The sequence below is a fragment of the Mauremys reevesii genome, linkage group 1 (genome assembly GCF_016161935.1).
Source record: "Mauremys reevesii isolate NIE-2019 linkage group 1, ASM1616193v1, whole genome shotgun sequence".
In the NCBI taxonomy this organism is placed as follows: domain Eukaryota; kingdom Metazoa; phylum Chordata; order Testudines; family Geoemydidae; genus Mauremys; species Mauremys reevesii.
Window position 1 is genome coordinate 82,847,415 of NC_052623.1, and position 23,378 is coordinate 82,870,792.

At 44.3% G+C, this 23,378-nt stretch overlaps 1 protein-coding gene across 6 annotated transcripts in view; it reads right to left on the reverse strand.

The window, feature by feature from the left end:
- The window catches only part of KLF12 (Kruppel like factor 12), a 386,124-nt gene that overhangs the window by 266,159 nt on the left and 96,587 nt on the right, over positions 1–23,378 (reverse strand). For 4 of the 6 annotated variants that reach the window (XM_039481408.1, XM_039481360.1, XM_039481370.1 and 1 more), the window contains exon 2: positions 18,507–18,570. The exons of 1 other annotated variant lie outside the window; for it this stretch is intronic. In XM_039481408.1, the coding sequence (XP_039337342.1) occupies positions 18,507–18,527 (21 nt within the window). In that variant the 5' untranslated portion in view covers positions 18,528–18,570. Of the gene's footprint in view, positions 1–17,388; positions 17,542–18,506; positions 18,571–23,378 lie in introns of all 6 variants that reach the window. One more of the 6 variants, XM_039481389.1, reaches the window with a different exon arrangement.

Here is a 23,378-nt window from a genome sequence, read left to right on the forward strand (position 1 = left end):
ACTATGACACTATTGATCCGATACAGGGGAAGAGGCGGAGGAGGAAGATTATAAATCGCATCTGCCTGAAACCGAGTAAAAATAAAGGTTTTAAAACAAAATGGTCAAGAGAAACTGAACAGCCAATTTGTTCCTGCACTGGAGGCAGAAAATCTGGTGGTTTGAACTCAAAGACAAAGCCTAGTCCTGGACCAACAATACTGGACTGCCTCCAAATTCCACAGGCGAGGGCTATGAGTAATGACTTCACAGTGAAGCTGTGCAACAGAACAGAATTTACCCATAATATTTCTGAGACATCAAAGTAAGCAGAGCAATTGTGCACCTTCGATCACCAATCATTTATTCTTCAAGACCAGTGAAGCAGAGACTATCCCAACTATCTCCCTCAAACACAGTGCTACATCTGGAGACACAGCTCCTGGTCCGACAGCAATGTCTTACTCTGTAGTACTGAGTGATTCCATAGCTACCAAACAATTTATACTCTTTTATGTAATGCCTTGTCAGTATGGCATCTGGTTTTCGGTGTTTATTAATTTCATTTTGGGGGTTTAGTTTTTAGCAATTTTTGAGTTTTATGTAGATGTAAAAAACATTGGGATTTTTGACTGGTTTCTTTTTGCATATACAGTAACGAGTAATCTTTTTGTAATGTTCCCGTTAACGTTAAACCTTTAGAACACACCAGTAGGATCTGCATGGGCTGATTAATGCACAATACATTAGAGTGCTATTGCAATCACACCACTGTAGTCTGCGTTACTGCTCCATGTAGCTAAGCCTTTCAGTAAAAGGTAACCATTTACATTGTTTATTGGATATATGCCGATTTTCTTTTCTTTTCTTTTCTTTTCTTCCTCTTCCTTTTATTTATTTTTTAAAAATTGGGGATGTTTTATTGTTTTTTATCAGTTAAAACTTAAAATCAGAAACAATTTATCTAAGAACATTTCTCCAAAATGAAGTTACAGGCCATATGAGGAATGATTTTAAAGGATTTTCAATCTGCATGCCCATGTACACTCTCACATACACACACCAACAACAAAATAAGAAAGCACTCTGTTTTGGATGTAGCCAATATCCTGAGGTAAACTTTTTCATTTAGGCACAGGTGCCTGTAGAAGGTGAGCAACCACCAACTGTGTCAGAAAGTGCTCAGAGGGGGGGGTGGCAGGCCATCTTGCTATTGAAAAACACATTCCTTTCCCTCAGCACCCTCTGCCACCAAGGGTTTCTAGTCCTTCCCTTTAGCACAGGGACTTTGAAGTCTGGACCGCTGAACAGTGAAGGTCTTTTCCAGCTGGGTTCTCCCCCAAAGGCTCCTGTTGTTGCAACGTTCTCTTGGAATGTATAGAGGAACCCAGGCCCACTCTGTCCACCAGGCCCCAGAGCACAGCCCAATGGTAGGCTGCTGCACTCTGAACCTTGGAGTACTAAACAGCCACCCCGGGACCACTTCGTACCTAGTCTCCTTTAGCTTCACAGAGTAATCTTCAACCAAGTCTCTGACCTGCACATACAGTCACCTGCCTATCCTTTGTACGTCTGTGCAAGTCTGCATTGTCAGGTCTTAGGCAATGAGCTCCTGGGCAGCACTTCCTGATCAGAGAAGCCAACTGCTCCCTTCCACTATCTGCATGCCTCTGACCTGCTCTGCTTCATTTTTGAAGCCCCGCCTCCAATTTTTACAGGCTTGGCAGGTGTGACTCGGTGGATCTGACTGAGCCAAGAGCTGTTCCTTAACCCTTGCTCTCCAGTGTGGGGTTTGTATACCCCATCACAATGCTAAATAGCCACACCAGCACAAACAGTTGGTTTAGATGAGAGAGCAATGGCAGATTAAGATTCAGAACAAAGTAACAGCCTAAGGTCTTGTTTGAACCTGAAAGAACAAACAATTTTTTTGCACTATTTCTATGCTTCTGATCCTCCAGTTTCCATCCTGCAGAGGAAACAGACTTGATCAACTAATGTAGAAAAACTAGAGAGGAGTGAACTGGTTTGAATAAATTAAAGTCTGAATCTTCACCCATCACAAACCCCTTAATATTTAGCAACCCTCCCAACCTTACCTCTGCTTCAGGGCAGGTACCAGGTCTTTCCATATATAATGTAGGGCACCTAATATTTTTGAGGCTATAACTGTAGTAAATAAAATTGGTAATTAGCAATTTAGCCCAGTTAATGATTGTTTTGCATGATGGTTAAACACATACAGTACATCTACACTGCAATAAGAAACCTGCTGCACCAAGTCTCAGAGTCTGGGTCAGCTGACCGGCTCGCAGGGTTTGGACTATGGGGCTAAAAAATGGAATTGTAGACATTCTGGCTTGGGCTGGAACTCGGGCTCTTAGAACCTCCTGCCTCACAGATCAGCTGACCTGAGCCAGCTGCAACTGTTTTGTGGGTCTTTTATCACAGTGTGGATGTACCCATAGGTGTCAAGAGCACCACATCTGCTCCTGGGGTACATGCTACTTACCCACAGAACTACTAGTAAATATTTCATTTTTAGTTTGTAAAAGTCACACTAGAGTAACTCCTCACTTAGCGTTGTAGATATGTTCCTGAAAAATGCAACTTTAAGGGAAACAATGTTAAGCGAATCCAAATTCCTCATAAGAATTAATGTAAATGGGGGGGGTTTAGGTTCCAGTGAAATTTTTTTCACCAGACAAAAGACTATATTTTATATACATTATAGACTATATATACACACACAGTATAAGTTTTAAACAAACAATTTAATACTGTACACAGCAATGACGATTGTGAAGCTTGGTTGTGGTGGTGGAGTCAGAGGGTGGAAGAAGGTGGGATATTTCCCAGGGAATGCCTTAGTGATAAATGATGAACAAGCACTCGGCTGAGCACTCAAGGGTTAACACATTGTTGTTAATGTAGCCTCACACTCCACAAGGCAGCACAAATGAAGGGAGGCAAGACAGCATGGCAGACAGAGACAGAGAGACACATCCTGTGGGTGAGAGAGAGATGTGCACTGCCCCTTTAAGTATGCTGACCGCACTCTAAGTACATTGCCTTTTTAAGTAGACAGCAGCTGCTGCTAGCAAGCTCCCTCCATCCTGAGCCCTGTCGTGTGTCCCCCACTTCTCTATGGAGATGGGATAAGCAGGGGGCAGGAGCAGGGGGGAGGGGAATACCCTGATATTAGCCTCCCTTATCCCTCCCGACCCTGCACAGCAAGCAGGAGATTCCTGGGAGCAGCTCCAAGGCAAAGGGCAGGAGCAGCACATGGCATTGGGGGGTGGCACAGCTGAACTGCCAGCAATTGATGGCCTGCTGGGCGGCTGCTGCACAGGGAACTTAGGGGAGTAGGGAGCTGATGAGGAGGCTGCTGGTCCACCCTGGTTCCAAGCCCCCACCAGCTAGCTCCAACAGGCTGCTCTTTCTGCAAGCAGTGGACAAAGCAGGCAGCTACCAAACAACGTTGTAAGGGACCATCACGCAACTTTAAACTAGCATGTTCTCCAACTGATCAGCAATGTAACAACGAAACAATGTTAACCAGGACGACTATAAGTGAGGAGTTACTGTATTAACACTGAGATATGTTCCAGTTTTCAACTTCTGAGAGCTTTACAAACATCAACTAATTAACTCAGAAACCACTGAAAGATCAAGCTGAAACAAAGAAAAGGTTTGGCTTCTTGTGCATTAATAGCCAAGATTATACATACGTTCTGTTGACTACTTTTTTCATATCAAATGATAATCTTTGCTTTTTGCAGAGTTCACATAATTATGGCCATACATTCAATTACACACTGCAATAAAATAAACTGTCATGCTGTCTCACACTTCTATATCTCATCCATTATGTAAATCTCTAAACAGTAGCTCAGCAAACATGAGCTCAGTTCCATTGAAATTATTACAGTCAATAAGATTACTCACACATCTAAATTAATTTTCATTTTAGTAGAGCCAATGCAGTCTTCCTATTTCCTAATCTCAAGAGGGACATTTTCTCTGTAATCTACTCTTTAAAAAGCACTCCTCCAAACCCATGTAGTTTTAAGTGTCATAGAGTCTAATACAGGAAGCATACTGTATTTGGGGTTCGTGTCTTCCTTCTAAAAGTGGAAAAATGAGCAGGCAGATAAAAATAATGGCAATTATTTGTTGAAACAATAATTTTTAAACTAATCATTCTTTTTGAGTGTAAGGTTTGGCAATACTAATACTGCAAAATATATATAAATTTGTACTCCATAAAGATCTCCACTGCATTTTTACATGTAAAGTTTGAGTGTTAAAGCTTTTGTTTACATTCTAGTAATGCCTAGATGTCCATCACAGCTGACTGCAGCAGTCAGGGCTGCAGTGGCCTAGCATCAAACTGAACTGAAACAAATAACTGGCAGATCAATATAAGGCAACAGCCTCTCAGAAAAGAACATCCCCTTTCACGTGTAAGAAACTTCAGGGCTGGAACCTGGGACCATGGGCCATTGACACCGCCGCATTGCCATAAGAGGCTTAGATTAGGAGTTCATGGGAGGACCCTGTGAGGCTGGGCTTGGCAGGAAGTACTACCCAGCATGACCTGAGTGGTCGCCCCTCAAAGTCCACTGATTGTCCGGTAGTAGTACTTAAACCAGGAAGCCAGGAAGGGGGGCTCTCTGAGCAACAACAGACTACTTGCCGGTCTCTGCTCCAGACCCTACTTGTGATAGATCCAGCTTCCAACCCTGGGCTTTGTCCTTGACTTCGCTATTTGATTGCTGTCTGTAACCTGGCACCTGACTCTGATCTCTTGATCCTGCCTGCATCCTGACTCTCGGTTTGCCCATTGGCCTGTCTTGGACCCTGACCTCCTGGTACCTGACTCGGTCTGATTCACATCTTCTGCTCCAAACACTAGGTCTGACTGCCCATATCCCAGTCGTGACAGTTTGCTCTGACCACCTTTGCCCCCCATACCTCTGTAATCTATCCCACTCCTTCCATAGATAATGGCAGGGGTGGGCCCCCTCTAACCAGCAGCTCCCTGAGGGCCCAGGAGCCACAGGACCAAGTCACCTGTGTGCAGGTGAAGAACCTCGTTCTACAGACCCACGCTACACAGTGCGCACTCGAGGCACAGACCTTGTGTGAGCAACTAGTCCAGGGGTGGGCAACCTTCAGCACACAGCCCATCAGAGTAATGCACTGGCGGGCCGCAAGATATTTTGTTACATTCGCCATTCCCGGTGAATGGGAGCTGCAGAAAGCAAGCCTTTGAGATCATCTTTGACGACCTGCATTGCATCCGCTCTGCAAAGGCTGCCATCTGGAAGCTTTGCCAGAGACAAGGGCCAGCCACCTCCTACACCACCCATTTCTGATGGAATGAGACAGCCCAACTTTATCAATTCTGGTGCGGTCTCAATAACAAGGTAAAAAGCAAGCTAGCCCACATCGAAAACCCCACCCACCTAGATGACTTTATTGACCTCACCCTGCGCATTGACTTTTGGCTGCATGAATGGATGGAGGAACGGAGGGGTGACCAACACCTCCATGCCCATCCTCCACACTAAGAGCCATGCAGATCAACCTGGACTGCAGACCTCTGACCACAGAGAAAAGAAAGAGTCAACAACAGCTGAAGCCATGTTTTTACTGGGTAGGACCTGGACACACCCTTGCCTCCTACCCAGCTCAGAAGAACATGGGAAACAAACCAGTCCTGACCCAGTAAAGGGGGTACATCCTGGGCACCACCAAAGCGCAATGCTCCAGAACTACCCCCATGCCCACCCCAAGTAGAACCCGACCTAGGAACCATGGTGTCTTTCCGCATTTCCAGTTGCTACTGCAGTTGTAGGTCTTGGGGCAGGCACAGCAGATCCCCCAACTAGCAATGAAAGACTCTGGGGCTCTGCAGTAGCCAAAACTCTCCAGATCCCTTTCCAGCTGAAACCCACACTGGACCTGGTGGAGATGATTGATGGCTCACCTTTATCATCAGGACCGGTGACTCGAGAGACCATCCCCTTAGAGGCTGTAATGGAAGGGAACCAAAAAACAACATGCTTCAATATGATCCGCTCCCCATTCTTCCTGATAATTCTTGGCATACTCAATTAGAGCGGCATGATCCATGTATCTCCTTGTGGCAGAGGAGCATTAGCTTATCCTGCCAGTACTGCCCGAAAGCATGTCTCCAATGAAGCAACCAACCCACAGGGTACCAGGGGCCCCAGGATGAGAGGAGACCCTCAGAAGTGGAAATACGGGCACCGGGGACTAGCCAGAAGGGAGTGGCTCCAGGCCAGAACCTCAGTCTTCTCTGACAAGTACCGCAACTAACTGGATGTGTTCGAAAAGAAAAATGCAGACTCATTACCCTCACACCAGATTACAACTGTCCAACAGATTTACAGCTCAGCACAAAGACACCCTATGTATGGATATACTCTATATCTGAACCAGAGCTGGAGGTACTACATGGCTATATCCAGGAAAACCTTGCCAAGGGCCGCATTCAGTAATCTATCTGTCCAACGGGGACACCAATCCTCTTTGTGAAGAAGAATGGGTCACTATGCCTCTACATAGACTATTGCACCTTGAACCAAGTGACTATTTGTAACCGGTACCCTTTGCCCTTATTTCAGAATTGCTGGACCACCTGAGGACTTCCAGGATCTTCATGAAACTAGATCTTTGGGAGGCATACAATCTAGTGCATGTAAATCCTGTGGATGAATGGAAAACTGCTTTTCGTACTGATATTGGTACGACAAATACTTGGTTTAATCAATGCCCCTGCAACATTTCAACATTTCATAAATGATGTTTTCAGGGATACCCTGGACCAGTACATGATTATCTACCTCAACGACAAACTAGTATTTTCCAAGAATCAGAGCAGCACTACCACGACGTCTGATCAGTCCTGGAAAGAATACAGAAGCATGGGTTGTACATCAGATTGGAAAAGTAAACCTTGAACTAGGCCACCATTGAATTTTTGGGGTACAACATCTTCCCAGAGGGAATCCAGAAGGATCTGCAGAAGGTGGAAGCCATCTGCAAGTGCACAGCACCTTGAACCCTCCAGGAATTTCAATACTTCCTGGGCTTTGCAAATTTTTATAGAAGATTCATTGCAAACTTCTCCTAATTAATGACTCCCCTGACTTTACTCCTCTGCAAAGCCATGCTATTCGCTTGGTTGCCCAAGCCCAATTTGCTTTTGATCAGATAAAGGTCTCCTTCACTATGGCTCTGATTCTGGCACACCCTAACCTGACTCGTCCATCTATAGTGGAAGCAGATGCATCCAATGTGGCCCTACGGGCAGTACTCTTGCAGCGATTCATATCCCAATCAGTTCTGCACCCTTCTTGAAAGCTTGCCCCTGCCAAGCTAAGCTATGAACTAATGAATAAAGAGCTGCTCACCATAAGAACTGCATTTGATGAATGGCATCACCACCTTGAGGGAGCTCGGCACCCCTAGTATAGGTCTTCACCAACCATAAGAAACTCAGGTACCTCCACAAGGCCCAGGAATTGAACCAGAGGCAGTTAAAGTGGGTCATGTTCTTTTCTCGGTTCAAGTTTATGCTATCTACCTCCCAGGAAAGCAAAATACTATTTTTTCTTAATCTCATTCTCAGAAGTAGTTGAACCATTTTAGGTAAAACTTTTTCCAAACACCTCAGTTTGGGGCAGACACCACACAGAATAGTTTAAGTTTGGGAACATTATAAGAAACTGAAAACAGAGTCTTGGAATGGGAAGTAGCAGGCAACCTTAATTATAGATGTCGCTACCAATGTAGCCTATGACACTAAGAACACACCTATAAACTTTTTAAAACCGTTTAAGCACCAGGGTATTATTAATAAGTGTGCAGGTGTGAAGAGACAAATACTAAAACTTTGCTCATCCAGGACTCATTACCATTAACAATTGTTTTTCATGGAGCAATGACCCTGACAAAAAAAAAAAGCTATATTTATTTTACAATGACATTTTGTATTTCGGCAGCATATATATTATTAAAAAGTTATCAAATGTTAATCAGTAATCAATATTTGGTAATTCTGCCAATTCTACATTAAATCTAAATTAGTACCTTTTTTTGAAACTTCCTATTGTAAAATGTGACCATATCATTTTTTTTCTTTCTGCAGCATTCATTCAAAACAATGCTGAAGCTACTGTAGGTTTCCGTGATTCTCAATTCTTCCTCTTCCAAAGTACCTTTTGGTAAATGCAAGTTAAATTTAAGAACTACTACAAAGTCTATGCACCAAAAATATCACAGGGCCTTTCCCAACTGAAAGGAACTCTTTATAGATGCTGGCCCACATAATTTTTTTGGGCTACTCAGCCAAGAGGCTGCTCCCAATTCTGAAGAAATTCCCTTGGGCAGTTATGTACCTCTCAGATGAGCAGCTTTTATTAAGCAGGGGTTGTATTTTTCTCAGCAGGCCAACCTTTAACTAGGGAAAAATCAGCTCATCTTAGTGCCAATCTCCACCCACTGCTTCCTGAAGCTTTGTCCAGAGTGACCACGGATATCTAGTACTGCATAGACACATTTATGAAATAGCCTTTCAACAAATACATTGGATATATTTGTTTCTAAGATGTGACTATTTTGAGTACAATAGCTACAACCCTGTTTGGGAGCTCCTCGACAGAAAGAGCCAAATCACATCACTCTTACTCCACCTGGTCTAAAAGAGGTCAGTTCACAAACCAGCTACAAAATAAGACTCCAGGCCTAGGCTTTGATGAACTGTTCTTGTGTGTATCTAAGTATGTATACTTTGGAATCCCGCCCTCGGCCAGCTGCTGAGGAGCTCTGAGTAAACACACCAAAATAGTTGCAAACTGAATGGAAGAGAGCCAAAATCAAGACCCATAAACAAGAAACCATTTAGGCTATGAAAGCAACTGCAGAGCAGAAACTGAAAAAGTGGTATAGAATAGGTTTTATACTGCTGTTAGGCACAAAGGCTAATAGGAAGGCTGAAATCTTCCCAGAAAGCATTCATTAATTTTACAATGTCAAGGGGAAACGGAATCAGTTCAAATGAAATGAAAGTGGGTGAAGCAGAAAGGGCTCATTGCAGACATCTTAAATGTCTTTACTACTTGGAGTACATCATTTTTGGACCTGCCCCCAGCAATTTTTCAGCAATCAGGATCAGTTCCAAATCCACCCTGCCCGCATCCAACCTGAGCTGGCTCAAAGCTGAATCCAATGATGATTGAGCACAGAGAAGCTGCACTATTCTGGATGTGCATCTGTCAGAGCATACACTATTCCAGCAGCCCAAAAGAAAGAGGCAGCAGAAGAAGATACAACAGATAACCTACCCTTGACATAGAATAAGAAAGAAAATCTATACTGCTCTACTCTTTATTGAGGATCAGATTTGGAAAATTCAGTTCCCTCTCATCCTCATGGGTTCCCCTGTATAAAGTATGTATCACAAGTTAAAGCTAATGAGCCATAAGCCTATGGTTGTGCTCCAGCAGCTATTCAGTATCTGATCATGGTTGACAAACTGGATGTTAACTGTGCATTATAAATATTTTTAAATAAAGAGCAGCAGTTTTAAAATATCAATTTTTTTACCTTTAATGGACTAATCCTAATAAACACTGAGCACCAAGAGAGATTTATAGGCGTTCTTGGTCTCAGTATGCCCTGAATCTGACTGTCATTCAATTTATGTGCTTATTTCTTTAGCTGTTTTATCCTAGATTTTTATATTCCTAATGAATTATGACAAAGAAAGCATCAAACTACAGTCTCTTTCCTTTAGCATGATGTAAACTGCAAGGAACACAACTGAAAAAGGATAGTGGATTAATGCCCAGCACTAGAATACACTCCTGAGATTCATATACTTTATCCTTTTTATATTCTAGTCATAGTTATATTCCAATGGATGAAGTTAAAGATGACAGAGACTATTCAGATCAGTCACTTCCTTTCTAGGAAAACAGTGATTGTGGATGCAGGGAGGTCAGTGTGTGACAGTAATCAAATACCCCATCACACTGGTACTGGAATCCTGGTAAGAGGATGTGCTCTAAATTCAATGAACACACAGTATGAAAATGTGAACCTTAGAGGGACATCTCAGCAAAACTCAAATGCATTTTTGACAATTGATCACTGAAAAAAAATTCTTTATCTTATAGTTTCATTAGTTTTAGAGACTGTGTGTGTTTTGTGAACAACCAGACTTTAAGTGGTCAACTGCGTAATAGAATTGAGTTGGCTTTATATAGTACCTTTCATTACAACTTTTGGAGATACTCAAGATACCACAGTGATGGGGATCATACAAGAATTTTGATAGCTAAATCTGCACCTTAAAGACTGTTTGTCACAGGTCATATTGTGCCTATTCATTTTGGTTTGTGTCTTTTCTCCAAAAGCTAAAAGTTAAAAAGAATTAAGTTTTAAAACTCTGACGTCCATGTTCAAATCCTTAAGGAGACATCTGTTAAAGCAGTGTTTCTCAAATTGGGGTCGCCGCTTGTGTAGGGAAAGCCCCTGGCGGGCCGGGCCAGTTTGTTTACCTGCTCCGTCCACAGGTCCGGCCAACTGCGGCTCCCACTGGCCACGGTTCGCCGCTGCAGGCCAATGGGGGCTGTTGGAAGCGGCAGCCAGTAAGTCCCTCGGCCCGCACCGCTTCCAGCAGCTCCCATTGGCCTGGAGCAGTGAACCGTGGCCAGTGGGAGCCACAATCGGCTGGACCTGCGGACGGAGCAGTTAATTCTTTTTAACTTTTAGCTTTTGGAGAAAAGACACAAACCAAAATGAATAGGCACAATATGTCCTGTGACAAACAGTCTTTAAGGTGCAGATTTAGCTATCAAAATTCTTGTATGATCCCCATCACTATGATGCTAATGATATACCAGAATATTAATGTTCCAAAGAGAAGTCATATTTGGCCTTTTAACTGTCTGATGGCTTTCCCTGCAGGGGAAAAAAGAAGCCAAACTAGAGGCTTAAGATGAAATCCTAGCCCCACTGATCTCAATGGAGCCAGAATTGCACCCTTAGATTTTAACAGTGGCAGTAAAAGTACCACCTGCCTCTTTGTTGCTTAAATTGTCCAGAACCAATCTTAGCTCCAGAAAGAGAATTTTTACTCCCAAGCACTGAATTTGTCCATACAACAAAGTCTGTATGAAAACAATTGTATGATTTAATCATTGCATTTTTCTAGTCTGAAAGCAGAAGTTTAGCAGTCTGGTTGTAGAATCCTTCATTTTGCATAGGTTGCCAGACAGACAACATGCAATAATCATAATTCACTGTCTTCGTCCCTCATACATATACCGTATTGTCCCAAGTATAGGCCGCACTTTTTTCCCCCTAATGTAAGTCTTTAAACTAGAGGTGCGGCCTACAATCGGGACAATACGCCGCGGCGGGGAGCCCAGAGCCCTTTAAATCCCAGCTGCGGTGGGGAATCAGAGGGCTCTGGGTTGCCCGCTGCGGCGGGGAGCCCAGAGCCCTTTAAATCCCAGCCGCGGTGGGGAATCAGAGGGCTCTGGGTTGCCCGCTGCGGCGGGGAGCCCAGAGCCCTTTAAATCTCAGCCGCAGCCGGGAATCAGAGGGCTCTGGGTTGCCTGCAGCCGCGGGGAGCCCAGAGCCCTTTAAATCCCAGAGCGGCAAAGCAGGGGAAAAAAATAAACACAGCGTGGCTAGAGCGGGGGGAGAGGGGGACGACAAAAAACGGCGCGGCTGAAACTGCAAAGCGGGGGGAAAAAATAACAACAAAAAAACTCGGTGCGGCCGGAGCAGTAAAGCGGCGGCGGGGGGGGGGGGGGGGGGGGCGGAACCAACACAAAAACGGTGCAGCTGAAGCGGCAAAGCAGGTGAAAAAAAAAACAAACTGGCAGCACGGCCGGAGCGGTAAAGCGGGGTGGGGGGGACAAAAAAACCGTGCGCCTGGAACGGCAAAGCAGGGGAGAAAAAAAACCTGCAGCACAGCCAGAGCGGTAAAGCAGGGGGGAGGGAAAAAAAACAACCCATGGCTGGAGCGGCAAAGGGAGGTACGAGGGGGACAACAGCGTGGCTGGCAAAGCAGGGGAAAAAACAAAACAAAAAACCCTACAGGGCCGCCGGACCCAGGGTGCAGGGGGACTCCCTGTGCTACAGAGTGCGCGCCTGGTCTAGTGGGGGGGAGGGAGAGGGAGGCGGCCAGAGGGAGCGGGGGGGGGGGAGAGAAAGAAGGGGGGCGGCCAGCGCTTCAGCGGGGAGCTCACCCCACGGCCCCGATTGCCGTGCTGTCTTCCGGGAGGGCTCCACGCTGCTCCGGTCGGCAGGGAGGGAAGGACGCGGGCTGCCCTGCGGAGTTTGCTGCAGGGCGCTCCCTTCCTCCGCACCCTACAGGGCGGCCAGAGCAGCAAACAAAACCAAAAAAAAAAGCGTCCGTGCCGCCCCCTAGAATCTGCCGCCCCAAGCACCAGCTTGCTCAGCTGGTGCCTGGAGCCGGCCCTGGCTGGAGAAGCCCACAAGTTACTGGTATGATGTCCCTGTGAGGCATCCGTAGCTCCCCATGCTGACTTGGGAGCATTACGTCCCGGTGAGGTATCCATAGCTCTGCACGCTGACTTGGGAGCCGAGGGCGTTTGTTTACTTTTACCGGTATTATCTCGGGAGGATACGGTATATGGTGAGGAGGGGGTTGTGTGATGAAGAAGGGGGCTGAGGGGAGGTTGTTAATAGGGTGAGTAGTGGGCACTTTGTGAGGGAGAGGGAGAGGCAGGCTGAGAGAATAAGGAGGTGGCTAAGAGGGTAAGGGAGGGCCGTGTAAAGGAGAGGGGGCTAAGAGGGTGAGGGGGCTGAGAGTTGAGGATGAGGTTGGGTTTTTTTTGTACAGGGGCTAACTTAAAATACCAATATGGCTGATCATGTGGAGAGTCGAAATTCAACCAGCCAAGGGAAAAGGCGAAGTTACGATTCAAACTTTAAGATAAAAGTCTTAAAATACACTGAACAAACAAACAATAGGGAAGCTGTCAGAAAATACGACGTAGATGAGAAAAATGTACGTAGATGGAAGCTGATGCAGAAGAAACTAGAAAACTCGGCTTCTATGAGGAAATCGTTCAGAGGGCCTAAGAAAGGCAGGTATTGTGAAGTTGATGCAGCAGTGCTTCCCTTCATTCAAGAGCAAAGAAAAAATGGAATGCCTGTCACCCGAAAAATCATACAATTGAAGGCATTAGAAATTGCCAGTGAATTAAAAATTCCCAGGCATGAATTTAAAGTAAGCCTTGGATGGTGCTGTAGATTTATGCTCAGAAATGGCCTCTCTCTAAGACACAGGACAACACTTGCACAAAGACTACCTGTTGACTTCAATGAAAAGCTGCTTGCATTCCAACAGTATGTCATAGAGCTCAGGAAAAAGCACAACTATCCATTGAGCCAAATTGGAAATGCCGATGAAACTCCCGTTTTCTTTGATATGCCAAGTAATACAACCGTGGATCAAAAAGGAGCAAAATCCATTCGTATGAGAACCACAGGCAATGAAAAATTACGTATCACAGCAATGTTAGCTGTTACAGCTGATGGTCATAAGCTGACACCTTATGTGATACTTAAAAGGAAAACTATGCCGAAGGAAAGTCTTCCAAGAGGCTTAATTGTCAGATGTCATGAAAAGGGATGGATGAGCAAGGAGATGATGAATGATTGGCTATCAGTTGTTTGGAAGAGTAGGCCTGGTGCTCTTCTTGCAAAAAAAGCAATGCTGGTATTGGATGCATTTAAAGGACATTTAACACCTGATGTAAAAAGTAAGATTGCATCCTTGAAATCAGATCTGGGAGTAATACCAGGGGGTATGACATCCCAACTCCAAGTGCTTGATGTTGTTGTCAACAAGCCATTTAAAGACCATCTACAGCAGCAGTATTCTGAATGGCTTGTGGCTGGAGATCAGCCCTCACACCAAGCGGCAAAATTAAGAAACCATCAGTGGCTTTGCTGTGTCAGTGGATTATTTCTGCGTGGGCAATGATATCTTCAGAATCAATCATCAAAGGATTCAAAAAATGTTGCCTGTCAAATGCATTGGATGGTAGTGAAGATGATGTATTGTGGGAAGATCAGAAAGAAGTGGATCAGGAGAATGATGAAGAAAACAGTGGGAGTGATGTAGAAAGCATTGGAAGTAGTGATGAAAACCTGAGCAGATACCAGTATTGATGGAGAGACAGGCAGTGAAAGAGACTGAAAATTTCTCAGAGGGATGACTTAAGAACACTTACTAACGTTGTTGATTGTTGTGCAGGGGAGAGGGTGAGAACTGTTCCCATCAGTCTCCTTGTTGTCCATTCCTTTTCCCTTCTTTATTTACAGTATAACTACAAAATAGTTTTCAATATTTCTGAGTATATAACATATGCCGTCAAAAGCAGGACTACCAAAAGTGTTAAAAGTGTTAAAAATACTGGTACATGTCTTCCTATTCATTAAATAAAATACTGTTTTACTGTTCTACTAATGTGTATATTTTCTTTAAGTTAAAAAAAGTTAAAAATTTAATTTTTTTAAAATAGCACCAAACTTTAAGGGTGCGGCTTATAATCAGGAGCGGCCTATACTCGGAACAATACGGTATATCTAGATCAGTTATCAACTTCTCCAAGACTACTGGGAAGTGTAACCTGAATTGTATGAGAGAGAAAAACTATGACTTGGATGCACCTAGACATCACCATGCTGTGCAGTTCTTCATTACCTTTGCTAATACTTTGCAGAGAACCAGAAAGAGGAAAAATAGGGAAAGGAATTGGAGACACCACCAGAAGGATGAAAATGCATCTCTCCCCACTGCACTTTTAGCCAAGAAACTTAGGAACATTTCAGTTTTATAAAGGTAAATGGTGGCAAGTCATTTCTTAAGTTCACCACAAGAGACTCCTGCACCAAAAGCACAAGGTGGCCCTTCTCCCTTTCAGAATTTTGGCCATAACTTTCTGTCTCTGGGATGTGATGAGCAATTAGACTTTCTGCCCTGACATAACTTCCTAATTCTAATGCCCATCATGATAACCTAGCCCAGGGATCGGCAACCTTTGGCACGTGGCACGCCAGAGTAAGCACCCTGGCGGTCAGGGATGGTTTGTTTACCTGCTGCGTCCATAGGTTTGGCCAATCATGGCTCCCACTGGCCGCGGTTCGCCACTCCAAACCAATGAGGGCTGCAGGAAACAGCACGGGCCGAGGGATGTGCTGGCCGCAGCTTCTTGCAGCCCCATTGGTTTGGAGCGGCCGCACCTGCTGAGATGGCCGGTAAACAAACCGGCCCAGCCCGCAAGGGTGCTTATCCTGGCGGGCCACGTGCCAAAGGTTGCGGATCCCTGATCTAATGTGACCTTGTTCTTCCTCTATTTGTATGGTAAGAGACACTGCAGCACTGTTGTCTGAACAGACCTGGCAAAATAGGTGTGTAAGTATCCTGTTTCATCTGTAACACATTGAGAACTTTCCAAACCAACAGGAACTCCAGCTTGTTTACATATAAGTAAAGGGGTCTTAGCTAGCTCTCTTGGAAATCAAAAGGGGCTCTCTAGTCTGTCTTTGACATCTGTTTGCTGCATTTCAAGAATATATAAGTCTACCAAGAAGTGCAGTTTAATAGCATTAGTTTTTCCTTCCTCTACATCTGAGTTAGCCAAGAGGTTTGTAACATACAAACACGGGTTCCCCATCTATGTGGGTTTCCTTCCATCCAACAGACACTGGTATCAGAGAAGAGTCATAGAAAAGTCAGGAAGTTGAGCTGAGAGAGATCTCACAAGCCTTTTTAGTTTTCTCTAGATAATGGTGGGAGCACACATCACCTGCTGGCCCAGGTCTGCACAATACCAAGCATAATGGGACCAAGGAGTACTCAAGAACTAATAATAATAATCTCTTGAATCATGAAATGTTTAGGATGAGAACCTTAAAATCTACTGTAATTACTAGCAAGTCTCAACAGAGAAGAAATTAGAACGGACTTTTCTGTGCCTACTAAAAACTTCAAGTGGATTATTGCCAAAACATGAAGCTTTGAGCCATTCTGTAGTTGTTACGATCAAAACGCCATCTAAGTCAGGGGGCTCAAACACGCGGCCCGCGGGCTGCAATTTATTTTCTGCGGCCTGCGAGCTCCTCACAGCCCCCCGACCCTCCCCCAGCGTTTACCTAGAGCGGCTCTGGCCCGACGCGCACCCGGGGCAGGGCAGGCTCCCTGCCTGCCTGCCTGGCCCCTGCACTGCTCCGGGAAGCAGAAAGAACGTGGGGGAAGAGAGGCACAGGGTGCGTGTTGCTGTTGCTTCAGGCACCGCCCCCAGCAGCTCCCATTGGCCACGGTTCCCCGTTCCTGGCCAATGGGAGATGTTGGGGGCGGTGCCTGAAGCAACAGCAACACACGCCCTTGTGCCCTTGCTCCTGCACGTTCCAGCCGCTTCCCAGAGCGGCACGGGGGCAGGGCGGGCAGGCAGGCAGAGAGCCTGCCCTGCCCGCAGTGCGTGCCGGGCCAGAGCCTGCCCCCCGAGCCCCTCCTGCAGTCGAACCCCCTGCCCTGAGCCCCTTGCCGCACCCTGCACCCCAACTCCCTGCCACACCCCTCCTGCACCCCAACCCACTGCCTTGTGCCCCCGCTGCACCCTGACCCCCTGCTGTACTTGCACTCTGACCCCTGCTGTGAGCCCCCTGCTGCACCCAGCACCCTTCCTGCACCCCAATCCCCTTCCCTGCACCCGACCCCCTGCCCTGAACCCCCTGCTGCACCCCTCACCCCTCCTGCACCCCACACCAACTCCCTGCCACACCCCACACCCCTCCTGCATCCCCTGGGGTCAGGGAGGGGGCGGAGTTGAGGTGGGGATTTCGGGGAAGGGGTTGGAATGGGGGAAGGGAAGGGGCCTCATGGAAGGGGTGGAGTGGGGGTGGGGCCGAGGGCGGCATGGGGGAAGTGTCAGAAATGCAGCCCTCCGGCCAATGTACTAGTCCTCATGTGGCCTTCATGGTAATTTGAGTTTGAGACCCCTGATCTAAGTAAATATGCAGTGTCGTTATAGCAGTGTCAGACACAGGATACTAGAAAGACAAGGTGGTGAGAGAGTTGAGCTTTCAAGCTACACAGAACTCTTCTTCAGGTCAGGGAAAGGTTTACTCGTGTCAGAGCTAAATACAAGATGGAACATATAATTTAGCATAAGTAGTTAATGGGCATTCTAAGGGACCATTCAAGGTGAAGTGGCCACTTCACACTCTGCATACCTTTCCCAGACTTGAAGAAGAGTTCTGTGTAGTGGGAAAGCTTGTCTCTCTCACCAACCGAATTTGTGCCAGTAAAAGATATTACTCACCCACCTTGTCTATCTAAATAAATTAGCATCCTTATCCAAATGACCTCAGGAGAGTACTGGTCTCGTTGCCATGGTGAACCACTTTGGGACAATGCATAGAATGAAAACTCTTGCTTCTCACAGGTATTGCACTTCCAGGAAAAACTTAGTTTTGTTTCTGTAATTGGAATGCATGAGAATGAGGAAAGCTTTGCTTAAATCTGTTTCACACCAGCTGACGGTAATCATTAGCTCTTTCAAAATGCTCTTCTTAAATGAGTGGCTGGTACTCCAAATCATGGTACTGCGGATTGTATTTGCCATTACGATGTATTTACTCTATGCAGACAGTTTCCTTTAAGCAGCCTTGAAGGGACACTGGTTAAAGTAGTATCACAGCTAAGCATTAGTAGCCATTACCTCAGAGGACAGAGACAGATTTCAAAACATACTGAAATTAATCATTTTATAAAGCATGCAAATTAAGGACAGTGAATTACTGAGGCCCACCAGTACCTGTTCCCTTATAACCACGGGAAATTGATGCTGCAGAAACACCCACCCTACTTTTAAAAGACGATACTCCAGAGAAAGATCAAAAAGCACCAAGTATCTAACTAAGATATCCTATTCTATTCAGTTTCTCATACCGCACTTATCAGTTTGGCATTCATCCAACTCATCATTGCATTCATCCAACAATGCATTAAGCTGCATAACTAGCATCTGTAATGGAAGATATCCTCCATTTAACAATTACTTCAACGTTGTGCACGTAAAGAAGAAACACCCTGGAATCTCATGCCATTCAACCCTTCCGATGTCAATGGAATAGCAACGGACTTAAACCAGCACAGAATTTATCCCAAAGCATACTTTTCAAATAAAAATAAGCATTCCCACCTGAATACTTTCACTTAATTTTCTGTTTTCTTTTGAAAACTTAGTTTTTTAAAAGTATCAGAAAGTGTATCATTAAACCCCATATAAATTATTTGTCAACAGAACCTCGTCTGACAGACAACAGGAAAATGAAGTTCAGAACATTAATTACTTCACTTAATGTGCTTTTAAAGAAAATATTTATTTCTGATGCTACCAGTAATATTTATAATGCATATTGTTGTAAAATTGTCAACAAACTTTTATGGCTTTCCTCTTCATATGAATACTCAGTCATCCATTCGTTCCTAGATCCACTTCAATCCTGAAAAAAAAAATCAATAATTCTGAATGAATTAGGAAATGGGCACTGAGCAGATGTAACTTCTTCAATGTTTTATTTTTGTTTCTCAACTTTTATTGCCTACTTTTGCAAAAACACAGGGATTTACTCTGCGGTGAAACATTGGAAAAGCACTGTTTTTCAATATTTTAAATAAAGCAGGCTGAATATTTCAAATACTAAGTTATGTCTCGTGCTTTTCAATTAATTGATGTTTTAGTCAATATTTTTCTGTCAATTCAATTTCTGAGTAGTTACTTGAGTGTTCAAAATTTGAGCTTCTTTGCATGGACAATAGGTCACATGATATATTTATACTGCATGATTGGATGGAGTAACTCTTTAGCAGGTGTCCATTTCAAGTACTTACAATTTTGATTTCAAAATTATTTAAAATATTCTGCAAGATCTGATTAATATTTGCTGTTTGAGACAAGTTTCTTGCTAGTAAAACTCATTCCCTAGAACAGGGGTCGGCAACCTCTGGCACACGGCTCGCCATGGTAAACACCCTGGCGGGCCGGGCCAGTTTGTTTACCTGCCGCATCGGCAGATTCAGCCGATCGCGGCTCCCACTATATGTGGTAAAAAAATTTCATAGTTCAGCATTAAGCCATGGGGAAAAAATTATATGACATAAAAAGAAACAGACAAAATAGTTTTATTTCCTTTGCTTCTTCAGATTAGATATAATATAAAAATCCAGTTAATTTTGCAAAGTATAGTCTAATTTCTGTAAAGCCTTTAAAAAAACCTTTAAAAAAATAAAGAATCCCAAACTGTGGCCTTTAATTTCTTGGCACTACGCCTTAAATCAGGGGTCGGCAACCGCTGACACATGGCTTGCCAGGGTAAACACCCTGGTGGGCCAGGCCAGTTTGTTTACCTGCTGTGTCAGCAGGTTCGGCCGATCGCGGCTCCCTCTCACTGTGGTTCGCAGTCCCAGGCCAATGGGGGTGGCGGGAAGCTGCGGCCAGCACATCCCTCACCCGCGCCGCTTCCCAACGCCCCCATTGGCTGGGACGGCAAACCGCGGCCAGTGGGAGCCGCGGTTGGCCAAACCTGCCAACACGGCAGGTAAACAAACTGGCCCGGCCTGCCAGGGTGCTTACCCTGGCGAGCCGCGTGCGAGAGGTTGCCAACCCCTGCCTTAAACCCTCTTGCCAGAATGTATGGATATAACTGGAATGGACTTTTACTTTCATATGTCCCCTTTAATAAAGTAAGCTGTGTGAATTCAAGACTAACTCTGTTGTCAGAGAGCTAGTATAAATAATCTGTGATAACTTGATTTTTTTTTCAAACTGATGATGTCTCTCCAATAGTGATAGCATATATAACCTATTCATTTTTAAGCCATAACCCAGTGTTTCATTACTGCTATACATACATTAACATAGCTATCAGGTTTAAAAATACTGAACAGCCTTTTACCTTTAAAACTATATGAGAATCTGGAAAAGATGCAAAGATAGTAAACATTAATGAAACCCACTAACATCCCAGTCATTAAGCACCAAATCTATATAACTTATTAACTTTTAATCCAATCTTTTTTAGAAATAAAATAAATGTAAGTTCCAAATTAACATTAATATGAGTCACAAATGGTTGCAAATTCCCTAGAAACAATGATCTCACTACATTTAATTAAATTCTGTAGGCTTGGAGTGTTCTAACTACTGTAGAGTATTTGTCCTATCTTTGATGTATCTTGGAGAGTGTCTTTTTTGTTTAATCTCCTTTGGCATTATTTGAATTGCTTCAGAATTTCCATTTCATGAAGCAAATTTTCTTTGGCTTACAACTGAGCCAGTGAGCATTGAGCAATGTCTAAATATTTTTTTATTTTTTTTTGTTATTTTATTTTGAATTGCACACTGTAGGGAGATGCCTTTGACTTCCTAGCAGCCCCATTCTGTGCCAACATCCAAATACTGGATACCTGAGCCAGGTTTTCTGTGTCCTAAATGTATACACATGGCATGATTATCTAACCTGACTGCGAAAGGACTCAGTCACAAAACTGTTACATTAAATATTACAGTATTTCAAAGCTTCATAGGGTGTCCCTCAAAAGGAAATCTCCTTTGACCTGTAATTGTTTCCAGTTCTCCATATTTTCTCATCAGTTATTTTGCTACACAAACATCCTACAGTGCAACCTAGCTTCATGTTACCAGTGAATGCTGGAAGTCCTATTAGCTCACTCTGGCTATGGTAATAATGAGAACAGGGATGTGTGTTTCCAAACCGCTTAAGTGTAGCTATTTTACTAATCATAGCTGAATCTGTTTTACATTATTAAATCATATACAATTCCCCCACCCCCCACCCCCCCCGCCTGGTGAAAAGGTTCCTTCATTAACAATGATTGGTGTTGCTTATATATTTCCCTCTGCGTGTTACTGTTTACTCAATTTACTGAGCACTGAATTGTTAGTTCCCTTTCACCTTTAGAATGCCTGTCTTTTTTCATTCTCTTTGTATGTGAGATTGAAGGCTCATGAAAATGTTCCTGGCTGGCCCAAGTCCTCAGACAGTGTAAGCACATCACAAACCCCAACAATCAGGTTTCCCACAATACTGCCCCATGGTTGTGCATCAACCCACACACTTTAAGGATGAACAGGGAATTAATTCTCCAGGGCATATATTCAGTCATTGGCCTGTCCAGTGAGATTGGTGCCAATTAGGATTAGTTGCAATATGGATACCTGCTACCACTTTAATTCGCACAAGCCACCATTGAGATATTAAAAGGTAAAAATGTTGATTACGTATGACTTGGTCTGGATTTGAACTGGAAATGAAAAGCTACACATCAAATTGCAATTTCAAACTCAGACAGTATATCTACACTGCACACTGAGCCCGGGCTCTCAATCAGGTTTGAGGCCAAACCCATCTTCCATCTACCCCCAGATCAGCTTGATTCAGGTTAGCAACCACTCAGGACCTGGCCTGCGGGGTGTGGGGAGGGAAAGAGTCAGAGACCAAGTCTCGCTGCACCTCGGGTTCAAGCACTGTCGTATTGCAGTGTGGACACAGCTCAAGTCACAGACCTGGGTCAGAATGTCTGCATAGTGCAGTATGGATGCTTTAGCATGGCTGAGACACCCAGGTCTAGCAATTGTAAACCCAGGTTTACAATGCAGTGCAGATGCTCAAGCATGGGCTTAGAAACACTGAATCTACAAGTCCAGGTCCCACAGACCCTGGCTTAGTGTACAGGGTAGACATGCCTCTAGTAATCCTGTCATAAAATGGCCTGATTGTCAGATGTGCTGAGAACATGCAACTCTCATAAAAGTACCAACAAAAAAATCACACCACTTACAAATTCAAAATATACTCCTTTTGTCAATTATATTACCACCAAGAAACACTTCCTGGGTTTTTGAAGACAATTTATTCTTCCAGGTTTAAATAAGGCTGCTATGGAATACTTGTTTTGTTTTAAGTAGTAAATGGAACATGATGTGAAAAGTCCAAATAGGAGCACTTACATGCAGTATCATTTTGCAAATATGGTTTTTAGTACCAGCAAAAAACCTAAAGCACAAAATAAGAGGATTGGAAACAAGAACAACATTATTTGTTTGATCTAAAACTCTTAAATGACCAAGGGCTTTCTGTGTAATCACAGAGCAAAGTCTCTAACAAACATGAAATGTGTCAGGCCAGGTCTACACTACAAATTTTTGCTAATGCAAGTTACATTTCCACAAAGCTGCAGCAGTTAGCATATCACTTGTGCACGTGCATCGAAACTGCACATACTCACTAGGAGTGGTTGTTTCAATGCAGGTAACGCAGTGTGCAACTCGCCACAGTCCAGTACACTGTTTTTTGGGAAGTTTTGGCAATGTGTGGTGGGGCAGAAACAAGTAGCAAAGGAGGTGACTGGGACTGCAGAGTCAAGTTCCCATCATGCAACTTTCTCCAATGCTATCTCTATCACATAATTTTCGTACTTATTTTGAAAATTCCATCCACGAAGGACTTGTCATGGTCCACCATCTCTGAGAGAAGCATGGAGGCTATTGTCATGAGCATTGCAAGCACAGGATACATGAACCTCCGGATATCTATGAGCACGTTGCACGGGGAGTGCAGGAGAAGGGGTACAACGGGGAGCAGCAGAAGTGCTGCCTGAAAGCAAAGGAACCGCAGCAGGCATATCAGAAGGCCAAAGAGGACAACAGCTGATCCAGTGCCAAGCCTCAGATCTGCCTCTTTTGCAAAGAGCTGCATGCGATACTTTGTGAAGACCCTACCACCACCTGCATACACCATGGATACCTCCGAGGAGCCCGAGTCAAAGGTCCCTGGCATGAACAACAAGGATTGAGATGGAGCAAGAGGATGGGGGACATGTAGGACACTTTTTTCCCCATGCCAGTTGGCTATAACTTTGGCAGGCAGCATTGCAGTAAACAGTCTAGCAGCATATGGCCCTAGGTACCTTTGGGACACCAGCAGCAGCTCTGCCCTCTGTGCCTTTGTTACCTTCAGGAATAAGATATCAGCTAAAATCACCATCACCTGTGGAAAATGGTGCTGTATTCAGCGATACTGACTTATACTCCCATATAGTTTAATGCATTTCCCTTACCCCTAGCAGGCCATATTCACCGTGGCTGGTGCTGTGAGTCTCACCGTGCACAATCACTCTGAAGCACAAGTGTCAATAATCAAGTCTTGTTTAAAACTTTAGGGGAGCAAGGGAAGGGAGTTCTGAATCTAACTTCTAATTTCCGTTCAGACTATACAGACAATGGTACCTC